General features: G+C 44.6%; 1 protein-coding gene across 1 annotated transcript in view; it reads right to left on the bottom strand.

Annotated features, from left to right (window-relative positions):
* Nucleotides 1-1,008: 1,008 nt before the first annotated feature.
* The window catches only part of efnb1 (ephrin-B1), a 58,787-nt gene continuing 35,748 nt past the window's right edge, over nt 1,009-24,047 (bottom strand). The window contains exons 3-5 of the mRNA XM_080900275.1: nt 12,926-13,018; nt 7,506-7,616; nt 1,009-5,273 (exon numbers count right to left, since the gene is read on the bottom strand). Of these exons, the coding sequence (XP_080756401.1) occupies nt 4,882-5,273; nt 7,506-7,616; nt 12,926-13,018 (596 nt within the window). The 3' untranslated portion in view covers nt 1,009-4,881. The remainder of the gene's footprint in view (nt 5,274-7,505; nt 7,617-12,925; nt 13,019-24,047) is intronic.

The following is a 24,047-nucleotide window of genomic DNA, read 5'->3' on the forward strand; positions in this document are numbered from 1 at the left end:
GAACCCCCGTGGCAAATCCGTGCACACACACACACAAACACACACTTGCAGAGTCACAAACACAGAGACATACACAGAAAAAACATGCAGTCACACACAGTAGCTCAGTGGGGGGAAGGATTTAATAAACCCACACATGCAGTCACACACAGTAGCTCAGTGGGGGGAAGGATTTAATAAACCCACAGTAACATGGATCTACGGGGGTGTCTCGGGACCGAGCCAGGAAACCAGATGAATGTACCTGCCCTCGGGCACAGAAGGAAACAGCAAGGGTTGGGTGGGTGGACTGAAGTGAAGGGCTATGGTGTGTGTGTGCATGTGCATGGGGGGGGGGGGGGGGGGGAGTGAAGCCACAGGCACATTAAGCCTCTCATTGCCCTGACTTTTTCTTTCTTCTGCCATCAGTCTCTTCACTCGCCCACTCTGTCTCTGCTCACATCATCAGCCACAACGAAAGCCATGCCCACAAACACTGATGTGTTTGTCAGAGAAAATGCCCAATCACTTTAATAGCATTTCATGCCATCTCCACTTTCACCAAGGACTTGGAGTTTGCTCCTCAGTCGGATAAATGGGGACTGTAATTTCAGACAAACGCAATGGAAATGCCGAGTGCAGCCAATCAGATGTAATCATGTATGAAGAAATGTAATTCTGGAGGACACTGGGGCAGAGCGGGTTGATATGGATATTAGTTACTATGCAAAAAGGCGTGTCCATACTCCCCGAATATGAATTTATGAAGCCTGCTTGTGATTTCAATCTGACTAATGTATCAGAACAAACCCATCTGTGCAGCACTGACCCCTGAGGTGAGGGTTTTTGGAGGGGTTTGGAGAGGAGGGGGCACTGAGGGGGAAATGCTTCGAGCGTGGGCGACTGGTTTGTGCTCCCACCATGTACGAAGGTGGTCAGTGGGAAGGCAAATTAAATCTTTTGCCCACATTCATAAGGCTTTGAAGAAGGGGGGATGACAAAATGAAAAGAAAAAACATCACTCCAGACCAAGTTCCATGGGAAAAATTTTATTTATCAATATGCGGTAGTTTCCAAACTGGTGGAACGTTATTTCCATTGTAGCTGGTGCCAACAGGTTATGCTGAGAAGCTGCAGAAAAAAAAAGTGAACGGCAAAATGAAATAAAAAACAAAAACTCGACAGCTGTGATTCAAACAAAGGGAAACGAATTCAACAGGTTCTGCTTACACATGCACATTGAAAAATAATACTGTGGCTTTGAACAATAGCAGAAATCAACCTACAGTGAGGCTCGTGCCACGAGCGACCAGCATCCTTGTGCTAAATTGGGAAGGGAGTGATGACAAAGGAGAGGGGCAGAGGGAGGGAAAGAGAAGGAGAGAGCATCTTTAAAACAAAGGACCGCCTGGGAGATAATGAGTGGTGTAAACCAGATGATTTATTGGCGAGCGCAGTACGGCCACACACTCATACATGGCCTCCTTTTCTCCTCCTTTCTCTCCCTCTCTCTACATCTCTCTCTCTTTCTCAGTCTGGCCCGACAGACTTATTAAAACTGAGGAAAGATTCATCTTTGCGGGCCCAGAGTGTTTTACATCTTATAATGGAGTGGAAGGTGCAGGTAACTCAAAGGCAGTGGAATAACAGTCTTCATATGCAGAGTTAAGTGGCGTCTCCAACAGGGAAGGGCCTTATCACTCACAGCTTCAGCGTGACGCATCCTTTTCAAAGCCACTCTGTGACAAAGCTTCAGTCCTGAACAGCTTCTAGTACAATTTGTGTTTAATGGCAATGTAAAAAATAAAATAAAATAAAAATCTGAACCCCATTTTTTTCTTTTTAAAACACATGTGGTAACAAAGACTTTTCTTTATTTTGACAATACTGGACAAAGCTGCACAAAAAAAGGCAGCTCATGTGAACTTTTGCAATATTAACTCTAAAGGAAAAAGTAAATAAAAACATGTTGCAGAGACCAAACAAAAAAAAAAATGCAAGGATTCATACAAAACACACTTTAAAAAGACAGCTATTTACAAACATCCTCCATTACAAAAATCTAATCTTAATTTTTTTGTCCTTGTGAGCAGTGTTCGGGTGAAATTACATCTTAAATTGGGCTCTATCCATATATTTACATTTACTGTTTTATACCCCTCCCACCCCGCCCACCCCGCCCCCCCCAAAAAAAACACAAAAAAAACTCGAATAACATTAAGTGGTTTACTAGAATGAATGAAAATGAGATATGGGTTTGTGGTAATTTGGTAATGACTCCCTAAGCTGGTGTAGGTGAACGGATGCGCGGCGATCCGAAACAAAAATATTTGATCTAGATGTGTTTCGCAGAGGGCCGCTGAGGGCTGCATGCTGAGTTAAAACACAGGACCACAAAAGCACAAGCAGCTGTTTAGGTTGTTAACTCTGAGGTTAACGACACGCACAAAAAAAAAAAGCCACTGGAGTCTTCCCAGAGTCTTCAAGCTGGGCTGCCTTTTAACTCAGCAGTGTCTGTCGGTGGATGGCAACGGTATGTGGCAGCGGATGATGGGTGTCTCTACCGGTGAATAAACATTAACCGGCAGCCTGACCGTTTGACTGGAGATAAACCTGGACCCGTCAGTCTTGGTGTGTTTGTGTGTGTGTGTGTGTGTGTGCGCGCGCACATGTGCGTCAAACGTCAGCTCATGTCTGCGTGCCGAGGAATGGCTGTCCTTATCTGCTCCCCTCTCCTCTCGCACATCATTAACCGGGACTGCGGCACTCTGTACTTTGGCAGCCACACTGTTTGGAGCACCTACTTCCACAGTCCCAAAAAAAAAAAAAGTCTGTTCAGAGGCTGGACCACAGAAGGGTACACTTACACACACTCACACATGTGCGCATACGTACAGAAATAAACTGCAAATATAAGCACAAATAAGCACTCACACATATGAGCACCTACACGTTCACGCAGCGAGCCTCTGCGTGCACACACACATCCAGCAGCAGTAAATCCTGTTTCGGTGCCGCTGCCCTGGGCTGTGTGATAGCTGGTCTGCAGTGTCCTCGCTGGCTGAACACCTTGACTGTGGAATAATTTGCGCAGCATTTTTATTCACAGCACAACTGGCGAGAGGATGGAGGGGGGTGAACGCTAAAAAAGCTACCTCCGCCTCACCCGTCACCCCCTCGTTCCCACCGCCATCACCCTCGCAGGTTAAAGCCAAGTCACAGGAACATTTTCTCTTCTAGCCGCCGCTCTCACTCTCTCTGCTCCCCGGCTGGTGAGTGTGGGCATGGAGATGGCACACAGATTAGTCACACGCTGGCGACACCGCTAACTGTGCACTCCACTGACTCATCCACAGATGGCAGCCAATTGGCATCTGATAATACTGTAGCTCTGTGTTCAGCTGTAGCTCTCCATCCAACTTATATATAGGGCATCCTACCTATGTAGGCCAGCCAATCAGTGCCAGCCTACGCCCACCTTGCCCAGGCAGCGAGCATGAAATTGTTTGATGCTTACACTGTGGCTCCAAAAGCTAGAATAAACAAATATCAACCTGCCTGCTGTCTTAAAAACAATCGCCCTGAAAGCTCATCAGACACAGTAAAGATCAGTGCCAACTGGAGCACTGAAAGGGTTTTGCAAGAGCTCGGGCTTGTCTCTCTGCAGGCGCGTCGTTCTGTCTGTGTGTGTCATTTTTGAAGCTTGCAACAGTAACCTAGTGTTCTACCTCTAAGCCAATAAGGCTTCTCAGATACCAAACGGGTCTGGACATGTCCAAACACACTAATGGAAGACACGCCCTGATAAAACACACACACACAGAGAAGTTGTAATGGTAAAGCTCATATCAGGCCAGCAGAGATAGGAGTATTCCTGGAAACATACATACTCACGCATACACACCTTGACATCAGCAGTCCAGGTCAAGGTAATTCCTTACGGGGAAGGAAAAGAAAAAAAGAAAAAAAATGGGAGCAGTGGATGATATGGGCGATGAGAAGATGGAGAAATAATGGTGCTCTATGTAACTCTATACATTGTGCACTTGTAGGAAAAGTCTAACAAAATACAACTGCTTTGTGAACTGAATCGGGGTTCAAGGAAATCCTCCATCAAAAATAGTAAGGCAAACATCAGAGGTGCGAAGGGAGAGGAACACATTATTTCACACACTGTGTCTGATACCTGAGCTATCTGGAGAGTTTCCTGGCCCAGCACGGAGCCCCGACTAACACACACGCGCGCGCACACATGCACAGAAATGCACGTATACACACACACACACACAAACACACACGTTTGTTTTGTAGTTTGTTTTTTTCCAACACTTGCACACAAACTGCAGGCCGAGCGGTGTTCGGGCCTGCGTCTGCCTGCTCCTGCCTTAGTGTGCTAGGGTGGTGTGTTTAATTGGGAGTAGAGCAGACTTTGGGGAACTGAGATAAGTTATATCCCGTCCCCACAAAGGGACAGCGAACGACGAAGTTTGAGTTCCATCTGTTGGTGTCTCCCCCCCCCCCCCCCCCCCCCCCCGGCAACCCCACCCTCCTCGCGGTCAGAACACAGCTGGGAGAACGGTACGGGAGGTGGGAGGTGAGGCAAAGTGGGGGGGAGGAGGAGGAGGGAAGAAGGTGGGGATTGTCAGGCAAGCCAAACAAACAGAATAAACCTCTGTCTCTTATCCGTCAGCTCCTAACCCCGCTGGTTACTGGTCAGTGCACGGTTCTCCAGATTTGTGCAGCAGGTGGTAGAAATAACACGGGCTTGAAGAAACAAGTTCCCCGAAAATGCAAAAGGAAAGTGTCCTTCCCACGAACATAAGTCAAGCGCTCCTCTCTTTTTTTTCCTTCTCTCTCTCTCTTTCTATCTCCTGACCGCGACGCCGGCTGCGCAAAAGCGCGTCAGACTTTGTAGTAGATGTTGGCGGGGCTCTGCGGCGGCATCTCCTGGACGATGTAGACCGGGTGGCCATAGTCGCCGCTCACCTTCTCATAGTGAGGGCAGTAGTTGTTCTCTGTCCGCAGCGGAATGATGATGTCGCTGGGCTCCGTCCCAGCCGTGCCCCCCGGCAGCTTGGGGTTGGACAGGGTGCTGAGGGACAGCGCGGAGGGGCGGGGCTGCGAGTGGGCGTTTTTCCTGGCCCGCTTGCGCATCTTAATGAGGAGGATAACGAGGAGGAGGATGAGCAGGAGGAAGATGATGCAGCCGACCCCGATGACGGAGAACAGGGCCGCTTTGGACCTGAGGATGCCCTCTGAATCTGAAGACCCGGACTGGTCCTGATTCATGTGGTCTGGAAAACACACATAAAAAGAGAAAAAGGGGGTTTAGGGACTGTATAAAAAAATTATTACAGTGGATAGAAGGTCAGGAAAATCGAGAATATCGTAATTTATACTTTTTTCCGTCTGACTTCTTGCAGAAAAAAACGACAAGTCTTTTTATCTTTTTTGGGGGGGCCCATATTTCTGCTATTTCACATTTTGCATTTGTGAGATTTATTATTCAAAAAGATCAAATGCATACATGAGAAACCTGCTTGTCATGCGCTCTGCAGAGTTGCATTTGGCCATGTGTAAAGAATATGTGGTGGTGGTTGTGTGCTTTCCATTCGGGGAGGAGGTGCAAAGCTATCGCCTCTTGTTGCTTCACTCATTTGGTGGCTGGAATCGGCCTAATCTCACTATATTCAGAAGTACAGAGTAGGGGGGGCTGGGGGTAACAGTGTGCAATGAACATATTAATAAAAGCATCAAGCTTATTCCGTTTTCCTTTTTTTTGGTGGTGAATAAGGCTGAGCACCCACCACCACCACTGTAATTTTCATATAGTCCCTTAGAGACTGCAGACCATTTACAGTAAGCCCGTCCTGTCGTGTGCACATCTTGCAGTCTGAATCGACTGCGAGCACGGCTCAGTTTGTTGTTTGCTCAACATGACTAACAGCCCCATTGATGTAATCTAATTGAATCAGCTCAATCAAGAATAGGCCTCTAATGAAATCTGTAGTCATCACTCAACATAACAAAGATTCATGATAGGATTTGTGCCTGGGCAAGTCGTACGACATGTCAAGGTTTATATGGCAAAGGCCAAATGAGATATGGAAAAAAATGAGGAAGGCATATCTGAGCATCTGATTTTATTTGATCCCTTTGTTTAAGGGGTTCAGGGTGGAGGGGGAGGCGAGGTTGGTTGTTACTGGTTGGAAAAGAGAATGACTGGCTCCTCCAGTGACTGAAATATGAGAAGAACCAAATCTGTTTTCCATGTATGCATGCAGCTGCTGCCAAAGAGCAGCACTCGCCCCTCTCCCAGCACCACCTTTTTACTGTCCGTGACCCCCGCACAGGCACACAAAAGTCTCATAACTCCAGAGACTGCCATCCCCGCTTAATGACTGTGTCTCCGCAATCATCTGGCCACTCCTGGACTTAACCATTTAGCGAAGGAGGGGCTGGCTCTGCTTTTGTTTTCAAACTTTTTTTTCATGCCTTATCGCAACCAAATGGCATCAAGGAAAGCTACCAGTTCTGGCCTTATCAGCGAAATCAGAAACTGGAGGAATTTTCTACACTCTGGTTGCTGGAGAAAGATGGAAAAAGAGGCTGTCAGAAATGTCATTCCTGAAATATCTGCCCCTCAAACCGCATTGCCTCGTCCTTCATTCCGCCCTCCACTTCTTCACTTGACATAATCACTGATCTAACAATGGCAGACAGGCAAAAGCCCAGGTATGAGGAAAAGTGACATTAGGAAATCTTTTTATAGAGCAACTAGTGTCAAATAAGCAATTATTAAATGAGGACAGCTTATCACATTGGGACAGGCAGAACAGTCTGTACTTGGAGGAAGTTTGTAGCATTGAAAGTTGTGGAGTAAGTCAAAAAGTTAGCACGGGGAGTGATCAAAAAAAGAAAAAGAAAGCAGTCCCTCCTGTGGGAAGCAGCTATGAAAGGTGCTGGTAAAAACAGGAAACAAGGAGGGCCCAGAGCATCCGAGGAGGCTCATGTGACTTCTTCAATTATCGCTGCCTCTAATCTTCATTTATCTGCAATTCTAATGAGGTTTAAAAAGATATATAATAAAAAAAGTGTGTCTTTGAGTCTCCTTGGGTGCAGTACACCCTGTGTGTACAGCATGAATAAGTAAAGTGAGCTGTATTTGTTTTACGGTGGCGTTTCATGTTGTTGGACTGCACCTGTACTTTTGGGGAGTTTTATTACCTGTGATTTTACAAGTATGTTAGCATGCTGACCCCCAAAATCAAAGGACTGCTGGAGGGGTGAAAAATCCATATGAGAGAATTCAGACTTCATTTTTTACTTTCTCTTTTGAGGCTAAATGTGACTAATTATGAAGAAGCCTGGAGGCTGTGAATATTCTCTCCCTCTCTACTTTTATTTTCTTTTACATTTCACAAACCTTTATTTTACTAAAATATTTGCACTCGAGAAACTAGAAAGCATTTTTAATGAAGTGTTAAGCTGCAGTTTATGGTAATAATATCAGTCAGTCTGCTCACCAGTGTTTCCTGGTATCTCTGCTCCCGGCCGATCCTGGTCAGGCAGACTGGGACTGGACTCGGGTATGGTGTTGTCTGGAACCTCCGGCACGGCAGGGTTTGCATTTGGAACTGTAGGAAATAAAACGCACACAGAAAAACTTAGCCTTGACGAGCTGCATATGCTGAATTACAATGACTTGTTCTCTGCGACGCCACGGATTACTTTTATTATCTTTTGATATATCTTTTGTGTTGGGAGAAGGTTATCTTTGCGTGTGTTGAAAGCGTTTCACAGGCAAAGATGAAAGCACAAAAAGAGGAAGGACAAGTTAGCGAGTGTCTGTGAAACACGCCAACATCCCTGTCCTGCTGTAAAAAACCCAAAAAAAACGAGCTCACATCTACATCAGCAGCTCCTTCAGCAAACACTCAGACAGCCATTTCCAACACTGACACATTCATGAGACACACACACACACCGCCATGCGCACACACCAATGCACACACCTACAATATACTTACAATACACTTAGGCATGGCAGAATGAGGGTAAAGTAGTTATATATTAACTTTTTATTGTTTTACATTATTCATCACGTTAAAAGGCCATAATATGCCTTATTTATTGCTTCGGCTTTAACTCTGCCAGAAAGAGGCAGACTTCTGAGGAGAAGAGAATAGAAGGACAGGAAAGAAAATGGGGGAGACAAGGAGAGGAAGGGATTGCATAAGCTTTGAGGTGAGGCGCAAAGGAAAGAGACAGTTTATCTCTCTGTCTGTTGTGATCTCAGCCAAAACACTTTGAAGTCTTTGTGCAGTAAACACTGGTGGGTCCACAGCGTGGTTTTTACAAGGGCAGGGTCGGCAGACAGAAGACAGTTATAAGCTATTACCGTAGCCAGCCAGATGGATGCCACAGTACACTATCAGATGCTTCTTCTCTATCAGGCCTTATCTGCATCTGCCCAAAGGGCTGTTCAAGGGGCGTGTGTGCGAAATAGAGAGGAGGGCGTGTGAGGAGGCAATTTACATTCGAGTCCCCCATGGCAAGTGTGTGTGTGTGTGTGTGTGTGTGTGTGTGTGTGTGTGTGTGTGTGTGTGTGTGTGTGTGTGTGTGTGTGTGTGTGTGTGTGTGTGAGTGAAAAGAGCCTTTCAGTCTAGGAGTGTACTTCCTATTTCCACCCCAGCTTGGCCAAATCAAACTAGAGAATGAGCAGCGTGGGGAGTGCAGGGGGAGGTGGTGGTTTTGGGGGGCGTCTGGCAGATATGATAGAAGAAAAAGGAAAACAAAGAAGGAAAGAAATATGAGAGCGTTAATTCGTTTTCTTCTTCTTCTGTTTTTTGGAGCATAAACCGCACTGTTCCCCCATGTTCTCCATGTCCACACCAGCCCATCGCTGCTTACTGATTGCAGCGGTGGTGAACCTTAGCTGTTGTGCGCTGTCAATAATTGATGAGGAAAGACAGGAGTGAGAAGTGGGAACATTCACGCATGGCAGAGGATATGAGAGGACACAGTGATCTGATTCACTCCATGAATATAGCCACAACACTGTGTCAACCACTGAGCATGTGCAGGGAGTGTTCTAACGTTCTGACCCATTTTTCGAGCGTGTACTGCTGACATTTCCCTTAGCTATGCAGACAGCAACTACCTCAGAACTGCCAACCCACCAGAAGGAGGAGGAAGGTGGGGGACGAGGAGGAGAACGCGAGTGAGTGAGGGAGACAATGATGGAGCGATAGAAGGGAAAGACAGATTTTGCTGGGGAGAGAAGAAGAGAGGGAGAGAAAACATGAGGGGGAGATGCGATCGAGGCGGTGAGTCAACACATTTCTAATGAGCACATGAGTGACACGAGTGTAGCGGAGGGGATAAGAGCGTGCTGAACAGCAGCGTAGGTATAAAAAATAGGCTTCCTGCTTCCCCTCGAACGCCCCCCCTCCAATCGGCTTCTCTTCTTTTTGAAGACAAAGGAAAGAATGCGAGGCATTTAAAAAACAATTAAATATCAATGTGTCAGAGACGGATGACTCGACGTGACTCTGCCCAGACGTGTTGTCACAGTGAAATGGAAATGCAATGCAAATGTAGCATTAGAAGAATGTGCACATATCTCACAGTGGAGTGAGTCACCAGAATACAATCGTGGTGAAAGTGCAAAAGGAGTACAAGGGGACATATGGGAAGATCTTGGGGATCTGGCAAGAGGAGGAGCTGGCATTCGAGCTACAGATACGCAGGGAATGTGAAGCAAACAGTCAAACACGGCAGCATCTGGGGTCAGAAGCAAGCGGAGCCCAGGTTTTAGCGTTTGCTAAAGCAAAGCCTTATGTGACTGCAGAAGATACGAGTATAGGAGTGTAAATAAGGCCTGCTTTCTGTAATGATTAGTCCACTGAAGATTTTAAAGCTGAGTCATTTAAATGTCAAGATACTGCAGAAATTACATTTAACCATGGAGTAGATCAATCTCTGAGCCAAATGTATTCAATTTGTGTATTAATTTAAAAACTGATTTCTTTAGTAATTTAATTCCAAGTCCATGAATTTGTGTTAAAGCCTGTCGATATGGATAAAGTGGTGTGTTATTAGCTGAATATACTCCAGTATTCAGCACTAATAATTGTTCGCTGGATTACAGATGGTGAAGGTAATATCTTAAAGTTAACACTGCAGAGTATGCACATTATTTATTTTTATATATATACATACATATACACACACACACACACACACACACACACACACACACACACACATACATATATACATACATATACACACACACACACACACACACACACACACACACATATATATATATATATATATATATATATATATATATATATATATATATATATATATATATATATATATATATATATATATATATATATATATCAGATAGACAGATTCATCTGTCTTTAGTGAAAAAAGAATAATAATGTGAAAAAGTACACAGCAGCAAAATCAAAGTTCCTGTCAACGCTCTAATTTCTCGAGGACCTTCTTCAAATAGTTACTGGGTTGGACGGGAACATTATACATCAAAAGTTCCACCCGCAGAAATAGATTTAAAAGTAGTAGCAGCAGAGCCAACAGCATCTTTTCTATCAAGGTTTTTAGGGCACATTGATTGTGAGTGACAGCTCGCTATGGACCATTTTGGAAAATGAGCGCATCGCTCTGGCGAAGTTGAGGAACAGCCAGGAGGTACAGGAACACACTCCAGCTGAGACAAACTTTCCTCGAACTTTCCTCGAAAAGGACATTTCCTTTCAACTTTGATTAACGTTAAACGATGAAATTGTTTCCCCCCAGTTAATAGCGTGGCGTAAAACCCCGCACTCATGCATCCGTGTTGTCATTCTGCGAGGGGATTGCAATCCCAGGCTATTGGATGCTCAAATTGACCTACATGGAAAGATAATGCAACGGCTGTCTCCTTGTGAGATTGCTGTGGGTATTTTTCACTGTATTTGCTGAATTTGTTCCCACTCAGACCTTGCTAGCATCAGCAGCTTGTTAGCTTCTATTCTCTCTCTCTCTCTTTCTCTGGCTGCCAGGATATGCTGCTGTCATCTCGCAAGCCAGAATTCAAATATCTGCACACAAATTTGCAGACACACACACACACACACACTGGAGATTTCTCAGCGAGACTGAGCGAGTTTATTTTTGACGGGATGTTGGGATCGAGCTTTTAAGCTGGAATCAGATCACTGTGGCAGGCAGATGTTCCTCTCAGATGGTGGTTAGTGTCTCTTTCGGTCAAAACAACCAAACTGAGGATTGGGGAAATGTTTACAGAGTAACACATCTGTGTACTGTATTCTGTCAAACTCAGGATATGGATGTCCACATATCAAGTAAAACTGCGTATAAAAGTGAAATGTATGATGCAAACCAAATGTTGCGACCAAAGATATCCAAACAAAGTGAGCTTGTTTACTTCTAGCATTTTTAGATGACTTGCCCCGACCGTGCACTTACATACCAATTTCAAACACATTTTTGTTCTGTGATTACTGTATAACAATCACAGCCGAGGAACATCAGAGGCCTTTTTTTACAATTTGGAACTGGAGTCATTCCTCATAGATGTTTCTCATTTGGTTGTTATTCCTCCGGGATCTCATTTTCCACACTGTGCAAAAACTGTTTGTGGATATTTAAGATGTATTCAAAACTAGTGTACGAGTGTAGAGATGAGCTAATGGATAAAATCAACCATTAGGGTAAATGTAACTTTATATGGTAATGACAATCTATCTTTCTTTTTTTTTTTTGCTCTGTTCAAGTGAAAATGATGACAGGAATTCAATGGGTGGCAAATCAGGTCAGTGACGCACAAATCCTGAAAATTCAATAGTGTAATCTATAAAGTAGTCCTGGTTATTGATTTACAATATTGCCTGTAACTATGTAATGCAACACAGATATCAAAGGGGTAATAACTGCAGTATTTCAGCCTGCCCTAGAGTCCAAAATGAATCAATATCTACTGATTTTAAAGTGATGCCTAAAACTGAAATTTATTTTTTTGTAATAATTAAACGTTTTCTTAAATTGTGTTTAAAAAATACGCAATTTTGTAACAATTAATTGAAAGCTACAAACGACTTCACATGCAAAGCTTCCATAACAGCTCATCAAATAACTGATGAAATATAATAAAATACAACACTTCTTCTGATAAAAGCTACAAGATACGAAAGAAAGTATCAAATAATTATTTCCAAGGTCAAGATTAATTCAAAGTTTAACATGTTTGAATGAAATTTGAAAACGACTGGAATTAACTTTCAGCATAACTGTAAACAATTTGTACTTAATTAGCCTAAATATCTTTTTTTTAAACTATTTGGTAAGTTTTTTGTTTTTTTTAAGAAAATTGTTCATATTGATGATCTCACCGTGTTTTTATTATCTTCTTTTACAACTATATTTTTTCTAAACTACCACAAAATACTGCTTTAACAATACTATTTTGATTTTTTTCTTAAATATTTTAGAATAATAAACACAAAAAAAATAATAACAGGTTAATATCAGATCATCTTTTCCTCATTATACACAGAAAAGTCCAAATCTAGTTTGTAAATGTTAATTTCATTTTATCTGGAGCAGCTCGTTTAGATGTCAACATTTTATCGAGTCCCATCATCGCCACGTCGCTCAAACTCAATAAATTAGGTACTTCCCTCAAAGAAGTCAAATAAAAAAATGACAATAATATTAACCTTGGTGGCCAATCTATTTTCTAGCGTAACTTAACAGCTCCGCAGAGCAGGTCTGGTCGGAGGCCGGAGGCAGTCGTGTCACACTAGTAACGCACGGCGTTAAATGAAAATGTCACACCAAAGTGAAACATCGCTTTGAGGCAGAAGCGCTGTATTGTGTTCTACATGTGAGGTGAGCGCACATTTACCTTGCCCGACTTTCATGATGACTTTCATGGCTCGGCTCTTGCACACGCCTCCCTCCCGGTTCTCGAGGCCCTCGACTGTACCGTTGGAGGTTGCTGGAGGGTAAGAAGGAGAAAGTGGGGGGAAAAAAAGAGAGGGAGAGAGAATGAGAAGAAGTGGGAGGACGTTGATGGAGGGTAAAGAAGAGAAAAGTGGGGGTGGGGGGGGGGAGAGAGAAGATGACACACCGGTTAATGAGCACGTCCATAACGCACAGAACTAATCAATATTTACGACAAGCACTGATTAGCTGTTCCAGTGATTAGCCGTTCTCATCCTCAATCAACCGCCGGCTTCTCTCAACGGTGTGTCTCATTAACACAATAAAGTGAAGTCAAATGAATGGAACAACATTAGAGTCTACTGAGGGAGGTGGGTGCTGAGGTGAAGAGAAGAAACATGGTCAAACCTGCGTGTGTGTGTGTGTGTGTTTCTACTTGTGCATAGTTTAGCAGTGAGGCATGCCAGCAAGACTTCCAGCTGCTTGCCAACTCCTCCAGCAGCCACATGTGTCACTACTTGCTGGTATTGCAGCGAGCTAAATGCCTCCCTCAGTGTGTGTGTGTGTCCATTTTTATATTGGTGCATGTGTGCGTGTCAGCCTCTCTGCATTTGTTTCAAAGCGCACGCTCGTTCCATAAGTTGAGCGAGGAGCTCAGGGTTGAGGGCTGTTTATTCAATGTCACATTCACTTCAGACACCGCGATACAATTGGCCGTCTATTTTAGGGCCCATGATAATGACCTAGGGAGACAGAGTGTGACTCTGACCTTAACACTGGGCAGCTAAGCACACGGCTGTATGCGTGCTCGAGTGTGTGTGTGTGTGTGGGCATGCGCCTGTGTGGGTGCATATGATGGCAGCTCTAATTTTGGAATTCCCCAAATGATCTCCATCTCCGCTTAGTCTGCCGTTTCAACTCACTCCCTTCCTCTGAAATGCTTTTGTTTCTCTTCCTCGCATTATCCGTCTTGCTCTCTCTTTCCCTGCTTTTTTTCCCCTCCGCTCACTTCATTTAGTTTTTTTTAGTCTTCTTTTTTTATCAGCACTATCTGGCTCTACCCCTCCCCTTCCCTCCCTCTTAACTCAATGACCATCTCCCTGGGTGATTGCCTCAGATGGCACCCTCATTATGATGAGATAGTCTTGGAGAGGCTGCTTATCTAATGATGACACAAAGAGAAGCAGACTTGGCAACAGGCAGGGGAGTTGGGTGGGTCCAAACAATGCACTACAAACACGGCTGGCACGGTGCATCAGTGTTTCTACACGCGTTCCCCTGCTAGAAACTGATGTTGTATCGCTCTGTGTTGAAATTTGGCTCCGGAGCGACGTAAAAGCTCATCTAGCTGATTCATGTCCCATCACTCCTAAGTGTTATTAATGTTGACATTTTGTTGCCCTGTGGGATTTCAGCTTTGTGCTTCGGCAAAATTGAAGAAAACCAAATAATGAATTGCACTAATATTATGCTACATTATCAGATCGCACTCAAGAGTCGGCGGCAAATTTACAACGAGAACCACAACATTTTGTCAGCGTGGCCGGAGAACTCGATAATTTGCAAGAAGGATTGTGATAACATCATGTCAGGGGCTCTTTGGCAAAATCCCCCTCGCTGTAGACTCAACACGACTGAGTGAACCGGACACCGAAATATATACGAGGGGGCCAGAGGAGCCCGGCGCTGCGCAGGACCAGAAAAAAAATAAGAGCGAGAGAGACTTGAAATTTACGTGGGGCATTAATGTGAAAGAACACTCACGACTAAGTGAGTCTTATGATTTATGTAAAGTCTACACAGGGACTGTGTCTCTTCTAAAGGGAACATTCAAAGACAGTGAGGTGAACAGGCCTGTTTCCAGTCTTGAAGGCGCACACCCGTCTCCCAGCCCCCGAATGGCCCAGACGCTGCCACAAGTGCTAACCTCATCCTGCCATTTTCCACCAAATTTCTTCTCTTCGTTCAATTTTTAAATTTCCAGGGCAAGGTTATACAAAAAAATGAGCTCTTTGAAGATCAATCTCAAAGGCGCTTGAATAATCTGACTAACAGTGAGCTTCATGCTATGAATTTTATATCCTCTCCAGGAGAGCAAATCTACTCAGTGTTAACTTACTCCTGTCATCTAAATTAACTATTCCTTCAGGCTGGCTGAACGGGCCTGTGCAGTACTGATGTGGCATAATGATAAGTTGCCCCTCTGGGGCCTCTGTTTAGCCAAACAACTGAGACTGAAAACAGAGCAGGATTTATAAAGAGATGATTGCTTTATATGTTGTTTGCATTCAGGCCATTTAAAAGTCAAATAATTCAGCCCTTTACTGTACCAGTGGAAACTCATAATCCGATTAAATGTGTCCAATTTTAACCACATTTCCTTATGTGAATCATTTTTAAGTATTATTCAAGATGGAAATCAACTAAAGAGACAACTGTTGAGCGCATTTAAAAACCTGCACTAAATCTCGAAACTCGCACACCGTTAAGAAACGTGCATTCCTGTGTTGCTTGATATCGGTGCATTCACATCTATCATGTCAAAGATCAGAGGAAAAAAACCTGCCAGCCATGTTTCTCAGAACCCCCAACCTTACTCTGCAAATAAAGACATACTGCCAGCTTCCTCCTCTTTAAATCTAAAAGCCTTTCGCTCATTCTATCACTTCTTCCTCTCACTCAATTTGTCCTCCCCTCTTTAACCCTCCCTCTCTTTCATTTCATCCCTCGCATACTGACGTTAATCCAAATCTGGATTTTCAGATATTAAAAGGCCGACGGTCGTGTCGCATTTTGGAAAGAGGAAACTGGGGAATTGGGTCTTCCCGTGTGTCTCGGGCAGAGATAAAAACACACGGGGATAAAGGAACGACAGCATGAAGAACAAAGAAACTCCCAGTCTGCTGCTAATGATTTGGGGGAACAAACTGTTTCAGAGTACAGCGGTTCAGAATACAGAAAGAGCTGGTCATTGCATGAAGGAATGTTGCTTTTTTTTAATAAAGCCGACGGCTCCAAAGAATGGCTTTTGTATGATTTAAGGCCCTTTTTGTGGGTGTGGATCACTGGCCACAGAGTGACTAGTGGGGGGAACAAAAGATCTACAGCTGCTGAAGTCATAAGAGAAACCAGGTGCCAAATGTTGATGTTGGGAAATATCGACAGCACGAATGTATCGGCCAAGGAGAAGCATTACGGGGGGGGGGGAGAGCTGGCCTGGAAGAAAGGCTCCCGTTCCAACGCTACACACGTACAACTACTGCACACATTACCTAAAGCATAACCCATTAACATGCATATGTGAATGTAGGCGCTTGCAAATACACCAGTGCACACAGACTTCACAAGGACATACAGGGTAGAGTGGAAGGGCTGCTCCCCGAGGTGCTCTGAAGAGAAGAGTGGGAGAAGTGTGAGAGACGCACCACTGACTGGCCAAGACAACGCGAGCTAAGGCTAGAGTGCGAAGCGGTGGTCTATATTTATTCTCAGGTCTGCTAAATGAGGTCACTCAGGTGGTCCTGCTGAATACATTCCCCATCTCTATCATGAATCATCTGCTGCTTATTATTCCTGTCCAGCCCCGGGGGGGGGGGCTTGCTTTCATACAGCGCAATGGGCTGTGTGTCCGCGAGTGTGCGTAACGCTGCTGTGTGTGTGTCTATGCGTGCAACATCTGCCCAAAGCACCAAACCAGGGGATGGATAGAGCCCATGTGACAGACAGAGAGCAGGTTGTTTAATGAGAAAGTGGATGAGAGGTGACATTCATTGGCTACCTTTCACACACACCACCGACAACACTCCCCACCCCCCCACTTCCATTCTCTACAGCATTCAGACTTCCACTTAGACGAGCTGAGCAGGCACTGGGTAGTCACAGTAACCACCAGTAATAATGTCTATATTTTCAAAAAAAAAGCTAAATACATAAACAGGCACAACCACAATCTGATCATTTACACTTAGCATCAAGGAAAAACACCAGCACAAAGAGCTTTTTCATCAATTTGAGGCAAAAGCAGGGAGCTAACGCAGCTGTGGCAGGTATGAGTGTCTGCATCAAACAGAGCGTCACAGCAGAAATGGCTATTTCTCATACCTGCGACTTTCCTATCTCGGCTTTTGTTTACATTACCGAACCAGAATCAAAGTGGTGAGAAGGAAAAGAGGGCCTATTTGCACAAAATATTTCACTCCTGAATAAGCACAGAGAGGGTTAGATTAGGTTTATGCGCCTGATTCCAGAGATAACCCACCCCAGCAGATCTGGCATGCATGCAAGAATGCATGCACACACTCACACACACTCTTCCACAGACACAAACACAAAGTGAGGTTGGCAGACTGGAAATAATACTGGGGGATCTAGATGTTTGCACTTTGAACCTTTTCTAATCCTTAGTATTAGGGCATGGCTAAAGCCTGATTATGGTGGAATGAAATGGATCTAAATAGATGTCCCAACCCATCAGCCTTCCATTTCTTTGTCCTAGAAATAGAAATGGAAATAAGTAATCAACCTCCAACCTCTCACTGGCCGACTCTCCCACGTAGCCTCCTCCGCAGGTTTGGCACCAGCAAAGAAAATTCATTCAGACTTTTCACATCATCTCTGATGAATTGGGTGCTCTCTCAGCCTGGCCGAGGCTTTTTTTTTTAAATTCCCGTGTTTCTTTTCAGTAATAAAACCTGACAGACAATATAAAATAGTGATATCTTCAACGCTAGTCCCGCGCATTTTTTATGCCATTTTGGAAATTCAATATTGAATTTAGGTTAGAATGAATGTGGTTTTGAGTAATGAGGGTGGACACAGATGATTTTCTCATCTTCACATTCAAAAGCTTTTTTTTTTTTTTTTTACAATTTACTCTTGCAAGCATCACCATGCACCAGCTCTGGCATTACCACGTGCTGTCTGCTCTCAGGAGCCACTTTGCTGAGGGTACAGAGAGCAGGTAGCAGCAGCGTTAGAGACGAGGTTTAAGGCTGGTTAGCGGCCCAGTGCACACAACTGTTGCTTAGCTCACTGCTTCAGTATACAGCCAGAGGGGGAGCTCCTCTCCTGTGCCCTCATTAGAATCCTCTCTCTCTCTCTCACACACACACACACACACACACACACACACACACACACACACACACACACACACACACACTTGAAATGGTTGCAAGAAATATATATACAGACATGTAAGAACTTGGGCCTACAGAAGTGAACAGAGATGATGCATACACTCACACACACACACACACACACACACACACACACACACACACACACACACACACACACACACACACACACACACACACACACACACACAGGCTGCCTGTGTAGCCAAAAGATCAGGCGGGACTTAAGAGCTCCTCCGGCACCAAAATTACAGGGTACCTCTAAATCCTCCCAGCAGAGAGCACTATGGGATGGCGCAGGGTGGGGGGAGGATGAGGAGGAGGGGGTGGGTGAGGTGCTGTGGGGCTGTGAGAGAGGGAGGTGAAGTGGAGAGGTGTGTGTGTGAGCAGAGCACATGTGTGGTGATCAGGGAAGGGATGGAAAGAGGAGTGCGTGCAGGGGTGCGAGGAGGGGCGGGAGACGAAGCTGGACATTCCGAGAGAGTGTGCGAGCTGGACAGGGGTGAGATTTGATCTGTCTGAAGTGTGCGTGTGTAGGGGTTTGCAGGATGGGTGTGCGTGCATATGCCGGTGAGGGAATATGGAAGGAGGTGATGAAGTGAGGAGTTGAGAAGGAGGAGGAGGAGGAGGAGGCAGGCTCCGTTTGGAGAGAAGAAGTGGGAGGTGATCTCTCTGTGAAGTAAAGGAAGCATATGTGTGCTGGATTGTGTGCATCTGAATATTTGTGTTCATTACTGTGTGTGTGTGTGTGTGTGTGTGTGTGTGTGTGTGTGTGTGTGTGTGTGTGTGTGTGTGTGTGTGTGTGTGTGTGTGTTTCGGCCAGCTTGCTTCTCTCTCACTCACACTCAACATTTCTCTTACACTCTCCCCTAAGTATTCAGTTGTGTGTGTTTTTTGGCTTGTGCAACTGGATCCATTTGAGTAAACTGTGTGAGTGTGCACATACATTTATGTGCATTGGAGCTCACATTTGTAAAAATGTGTACAGATGTCACTGGGAATATATATGACTTTTGCAACTTTTTTATTGAGTGTGTGTTTTATGTGTAGGTGTGTGGTCCTAGATTATCAAGACAGAGGTACGGCATTATGAACTTCCAGCTAGCCCTACAGGGTAAGTGCTTCAAGGCTACTTATGACAGCTTTTAACCTCTGCAGAGGACCTGTCAGCGGCTCCCAAAGTGTCTGTGTGTGTGTCTATCCTTGGAATGTGTGCGTCTCTACAAGACTCCACAGCCTGCAGTCACAGAGAGCTTCTGCATCATTTAGCTGTGGGTGTCTGCGTGTCACCTCTACACTGGATCCAGTGGGGCAGAGTTTTTACACCACTGCACTTTCCACTCTTCATTTCCCAGCTCAGCATGCTACAAAACCCCTGTGCTCCCACACAGCATCAAACTTCCCCTCGTGTCCGCACACACACTTGGATGAAGATAGAGGATGTCACTGTCCCGTGCGCGATCACAAGTAGTCTGCACACACATACACACCGCACACCTACACGCAAACAAACAAAAAGTAGGCACGCGGTGCAGGGCCGTCTGTCGGATCGGTAGGAGATAAAGGATGCAGAATAACAGGAGGACCTTGGGGAGCAGGGCAAGTCATCTGTCTCAAACACGAACAGACTGAGCGCGCTCCAACATCACATCCTGAACCTCTCTCTCTCTCGCACCCCACCCAGCACGAGCGCACGCAGACACATCCAAGGCGCACAAATTTGCAAACACACAGGGAAAACAAACGCGGCCTGCTCAAAATGTGCAAGCATGCTTCAGAGCCTGAGCCCACACAATCTGACAGGTGCACACCGAGGGAGTGCAGAATTCTGAATGCAATCGATTGTCACAATAAAACTGTGCAACCCAATGGAAGGCGAGGCTTAAAGCTCCTAATACTATAAGCTGTTGCATACACTATTAAAAGTTATGAGAAGCAACGACGGCGCCAACAGCATTCAATATAAATTTAATAAACCACGCCGACAACTACAGTTAAAGCCTACCCACAGCTCCCAATGCTCCCAATATGGGGCATTTTTTAGATATTGGCTATTTCAACTTTTACCAGTTATTTTAGCTATAATATATTCTGTTGTGTGGAGAAGTTGCCAGTAGCCCACACAACCCTCCCTAATGACAGAGTAGCTAATTGGCAGTAATGGCTCTTTTCACCGATATCATCGAGCTGCAGCCACAGAAAACCTCAGCAGTTTAACACTAATCATTTGCAGAGAAACAACTGGGGGGGGGAAAAGCCTGAAGTAGTGGCCTGGAGTAACTCTCTTTGCCTTAGATGACCAGCATCTATAAATGTGTAATTACACAGGCTTAACCATTTGAAAAAACAGACAGTTGTGACTGTTATTTTTCTTTGTTTGCTGTTGTTCCTTGTCAATAAGGTATGTTTGTTTTTTCCTAGGTACAGCCTTAGTGGGCGCACACACACATTGTTCACCTGTTAGTTTAGTGTATTCAAGGGTGCTACACGAGCCACGGGTGACACACCTACACAGACACACACACACAAACACACCGTTGCCTCTGAACTCCCCCAGCAGACAGCGCATCATTTGACTAATAGCAGCTGAAATGTTGCGTGTTCAGAGAAATAAGTAGAGGGGAAAGTAGGTCAGCGAGAGAGAGAGGAAAAAAAAACTGGCATTTCACCTTCCTATCGGTCCGAGCTAAAGGTTAGCAGGGATGCTGCACATGCTGGGACACACACGTGTGCGCACACACGAGCTCTCTAAAGCTAAAGGTTAATATGGTTCACATAGGAGTTGCTGAGTTGGTGTTTATCTCGGTCTTAACCATTATGTCTGTGTGCACAAGGCTTGATTGCACGCCTGTGTGTGCAGCTAACAATGAGCATGAGTTTCATCCCTGTTAAAGACAGAAGCCAGTTCTGTATTTGCTGTCCCGTTAATCCCGCCGGAGACTCGGTTTGCTTTCTATCGCTGTCATCTTCCAAATGTCCATTAATCCACATTAACAATCCATCAACATGACTTCTAACCGCGTATTTCAGTTCAAATCTTCATTCGACTGATAACATCCTCACTAACTTCTAATCTGTTCTAATTTGTTATGAGGAACCTTTTTTTCGCAGCATGAATGATCACTTCAGGTTGAAATAATAATAAAATTTAAAAAAAAAAAAAAAACCTCCCTTCAACATTGTTGCAATTTCATTTGGTCATGTTCACTCTGGGAAGTTATGCACAAAGAAATGGAGCATAATATTCAATTTTCATTCTCTATTAACTGTCATTTTATACAGGGGGGGGGAGCTGGGGAGATGCCAAGAGAGATGGCAGGCAAAATAGACAAGTATCTGTTGAGAATATTAAGAGTAACTGCCCTGAAATGAGCGCCTCACATGAAATGTGTCAAAAATCGTAAAGGCGGCGATAAATCAGAAAGTAAAATTCAATACACGGGATGAATAAGGTATACCAACAGGGGATCTTCAGAGGAGAAGAAGTGGTTTGACGTGTGAATTTTGTCCACTACTAAGCCACGCATTCAGACTTTTATTTATTTTATGTTGCGTATTAAGTATTAATGTTATGACTGTTAGCCCATCTTGAGGAATTAAACTAGCAAATGAACATTTGGCTGTGTGAGTCATTTAAATGAAGCCAGTTTTGGGACAGATACCATTATCCATAAGAAAAAAAACAACTGGGCATCCTTTACAAAAGTCAGAAAAACGTCATTTCTGCATTAATGGAAAAGAACGGCTGTTTCTTATCCCACACTGTGACCATAATGAGGGAACCACTGGTCTGAAGATATTCAGCTTTTCTCAAGTTTTGTCCTTACTGTTGACATGAGAGCTGATTACTTCACAGGCTGCAAAGGACAAGGTCTAACTGCGGTTTTATATGCTATAACTGTGAGGGACACCTTTTCACTATGCCTCAAGTAGAAGAAAACTCTTTCCATAGCACACTGCTGCCTTCTTTGCACAAATGTTAAATGCATGAGGAGCACATTTTTATTTGAATGCACTAAAAACTGTTTTTCTCCAAAGCAAATGCATTAACAATGCTCTTGCTGAACGCTGAATCCATAAATTGTTTTTGCAAAACAAAACTGCAGCAATCTGGCCTCATTCTTATTGTACTGTTAAGGGGGGGGGGGGGGGGGGGTGTACAACACTGATTATCCTATTATTTCTCTCATGAAAATGCCTTTGTATTTAGCTTAGCCTACTATAAATCCCAGTGGTTATGTCCTTAAAAACATCCCGCAGCATCCACATTAGTGGGTGGTAGTGCTATTGTGAGGTTGCACATGTGTAATCAGGAGGCAGATGTACAAACAAGGTCCCCCAGTAAGCTCGATCCTCAGCAGGATGCTCATTGAAGTTTTTTTTTTTTTCCTCCGTCCTGCTTCATTTGTACTGCTAATCACACGAGGTGAACCGTGGTTCACCCGCTAAATCCCGACAGATGATAAACCTGATCCTCGCTGTCTTTTCTCCGGCCTCTGTGGTCGTCTACAAAGGCCGATATGGGACTCTGGACTCCAGAAAGGAGTCGCCCTCCTCGATCCACCTCTGAGGGCGCACGAGCCACAAATCAGCCCACGCTGGCTGATAAAAGAACCACTGGGATGGATCGGAATGTGGTGGGAGATAGCAGTGTCATGTCAAAGGCCGTGAGGGTCCAAAAAAACATAGACTAGCTCTAGGAGCCATCTTTGAGTGACCTTGCCGCGAGAGAAACCAGAGGTGAAGCAATGGAACACGTCGACGAACTCGACGTTCACTCACGCTGACGTGTACAAAATGTTTGTAATGCATTTACATTTTTAAGTGTGCGAGGCTCTCGTGTGTCTGTGCGGCTCTCTTATACCATATCCATTCATCCTCCCCCAAGAGAGGAGCTTCATTTTCGCTGACCTTTTCAATACGGCCTCCAGAGGAGAGTTATGACAGCTGAGTGAGCCCGGTGTTTCTCGGCACAATAACACACATCAAAGATGGAGAAACCAACAAACAAACAATAATTCCTACTGCAGGCGCAGCGTTTCCCCTCTCAAACAGGCGATGCAAAACAAACCAAATGAGGCAATCTAAGTGAGAAGAAACCGTACCGGTGGACGGGGAGGATGCAGAGTCCAGGCACTGACCCAGGTGAGAAAACTGCCTTCAGGCTAATGATGCTGCTTGTATAATAATCAGGTGTGAGCAACATCAAAAGGGAAAGATTCAGCTAAACGTGGATTAATTGTTACAAGATGTCAGAAAGCAGCTTCCATCAAAAAGCGGAGAGATATTACTCAATTAACGACAAAAACAACCCCCCCGAAAAAGAGATCCTGCAATAATCAGCGACTGGAGCTTTTTCTCGCTCAGTAACTAACTGATGATGTGTTGCAGCGATGGAGAGATTATAATGTAAAGGCAGTGAGATAGAGGGCAGAGAGAGAGATGTCAGTGAAAGAGACAGAGGGTGTACTTGTGATGGAGGACAGAGTCGACGTCGGTCCATCTGTTGTCCACAAAAACAAAATCTGCAAAAAGCAGAACAAAGACAGACAGAGAGAGGACAGTGCACAGGTGTGTGGGCGTGCACGTGTCCCTGCGATCGTACACGTGTGTGTGTGCCCGCATGTGTGAATTTTTGCACATTAACGTGTGAGCCTGTGTGCCTGGGCCCCGGGGGAATCTCCTGTACCTGCTAACATGGAGGCGACTGAGCAAAGCTGACTGCAGCTAACATGCAGTGTAAAACGCACACGGTCAAACCTGAGACACATGGTGGCACATGGGCAGATGGATTATATATTATATACATATATATTTTTATATACATATATATATGTACATATGTTTATATTGGTTTGTTTTTTTGGTTTTTTTTAGATATATAGCAATATTAAAGTGGGTGTGGGGTGTATAATGGAGCTGATGTGAAAAGTACCAGGGCTCCAA

This window comes from Rhamphochromis sp. 'chilingali' (assembly GCF_963969265.1).
Source record: "Rhamphochromis sp. 'chilingali' genome assembly, chromosome: 13".
In the NCBI taxonomy this organism is placed as follows: Eukaryota; Metazoa; Chordata; class Actinopteri; order Cichliformes; family Cichlidae; genus Rhamphochromis; species Rhamphochromis sp. 'chilingali'.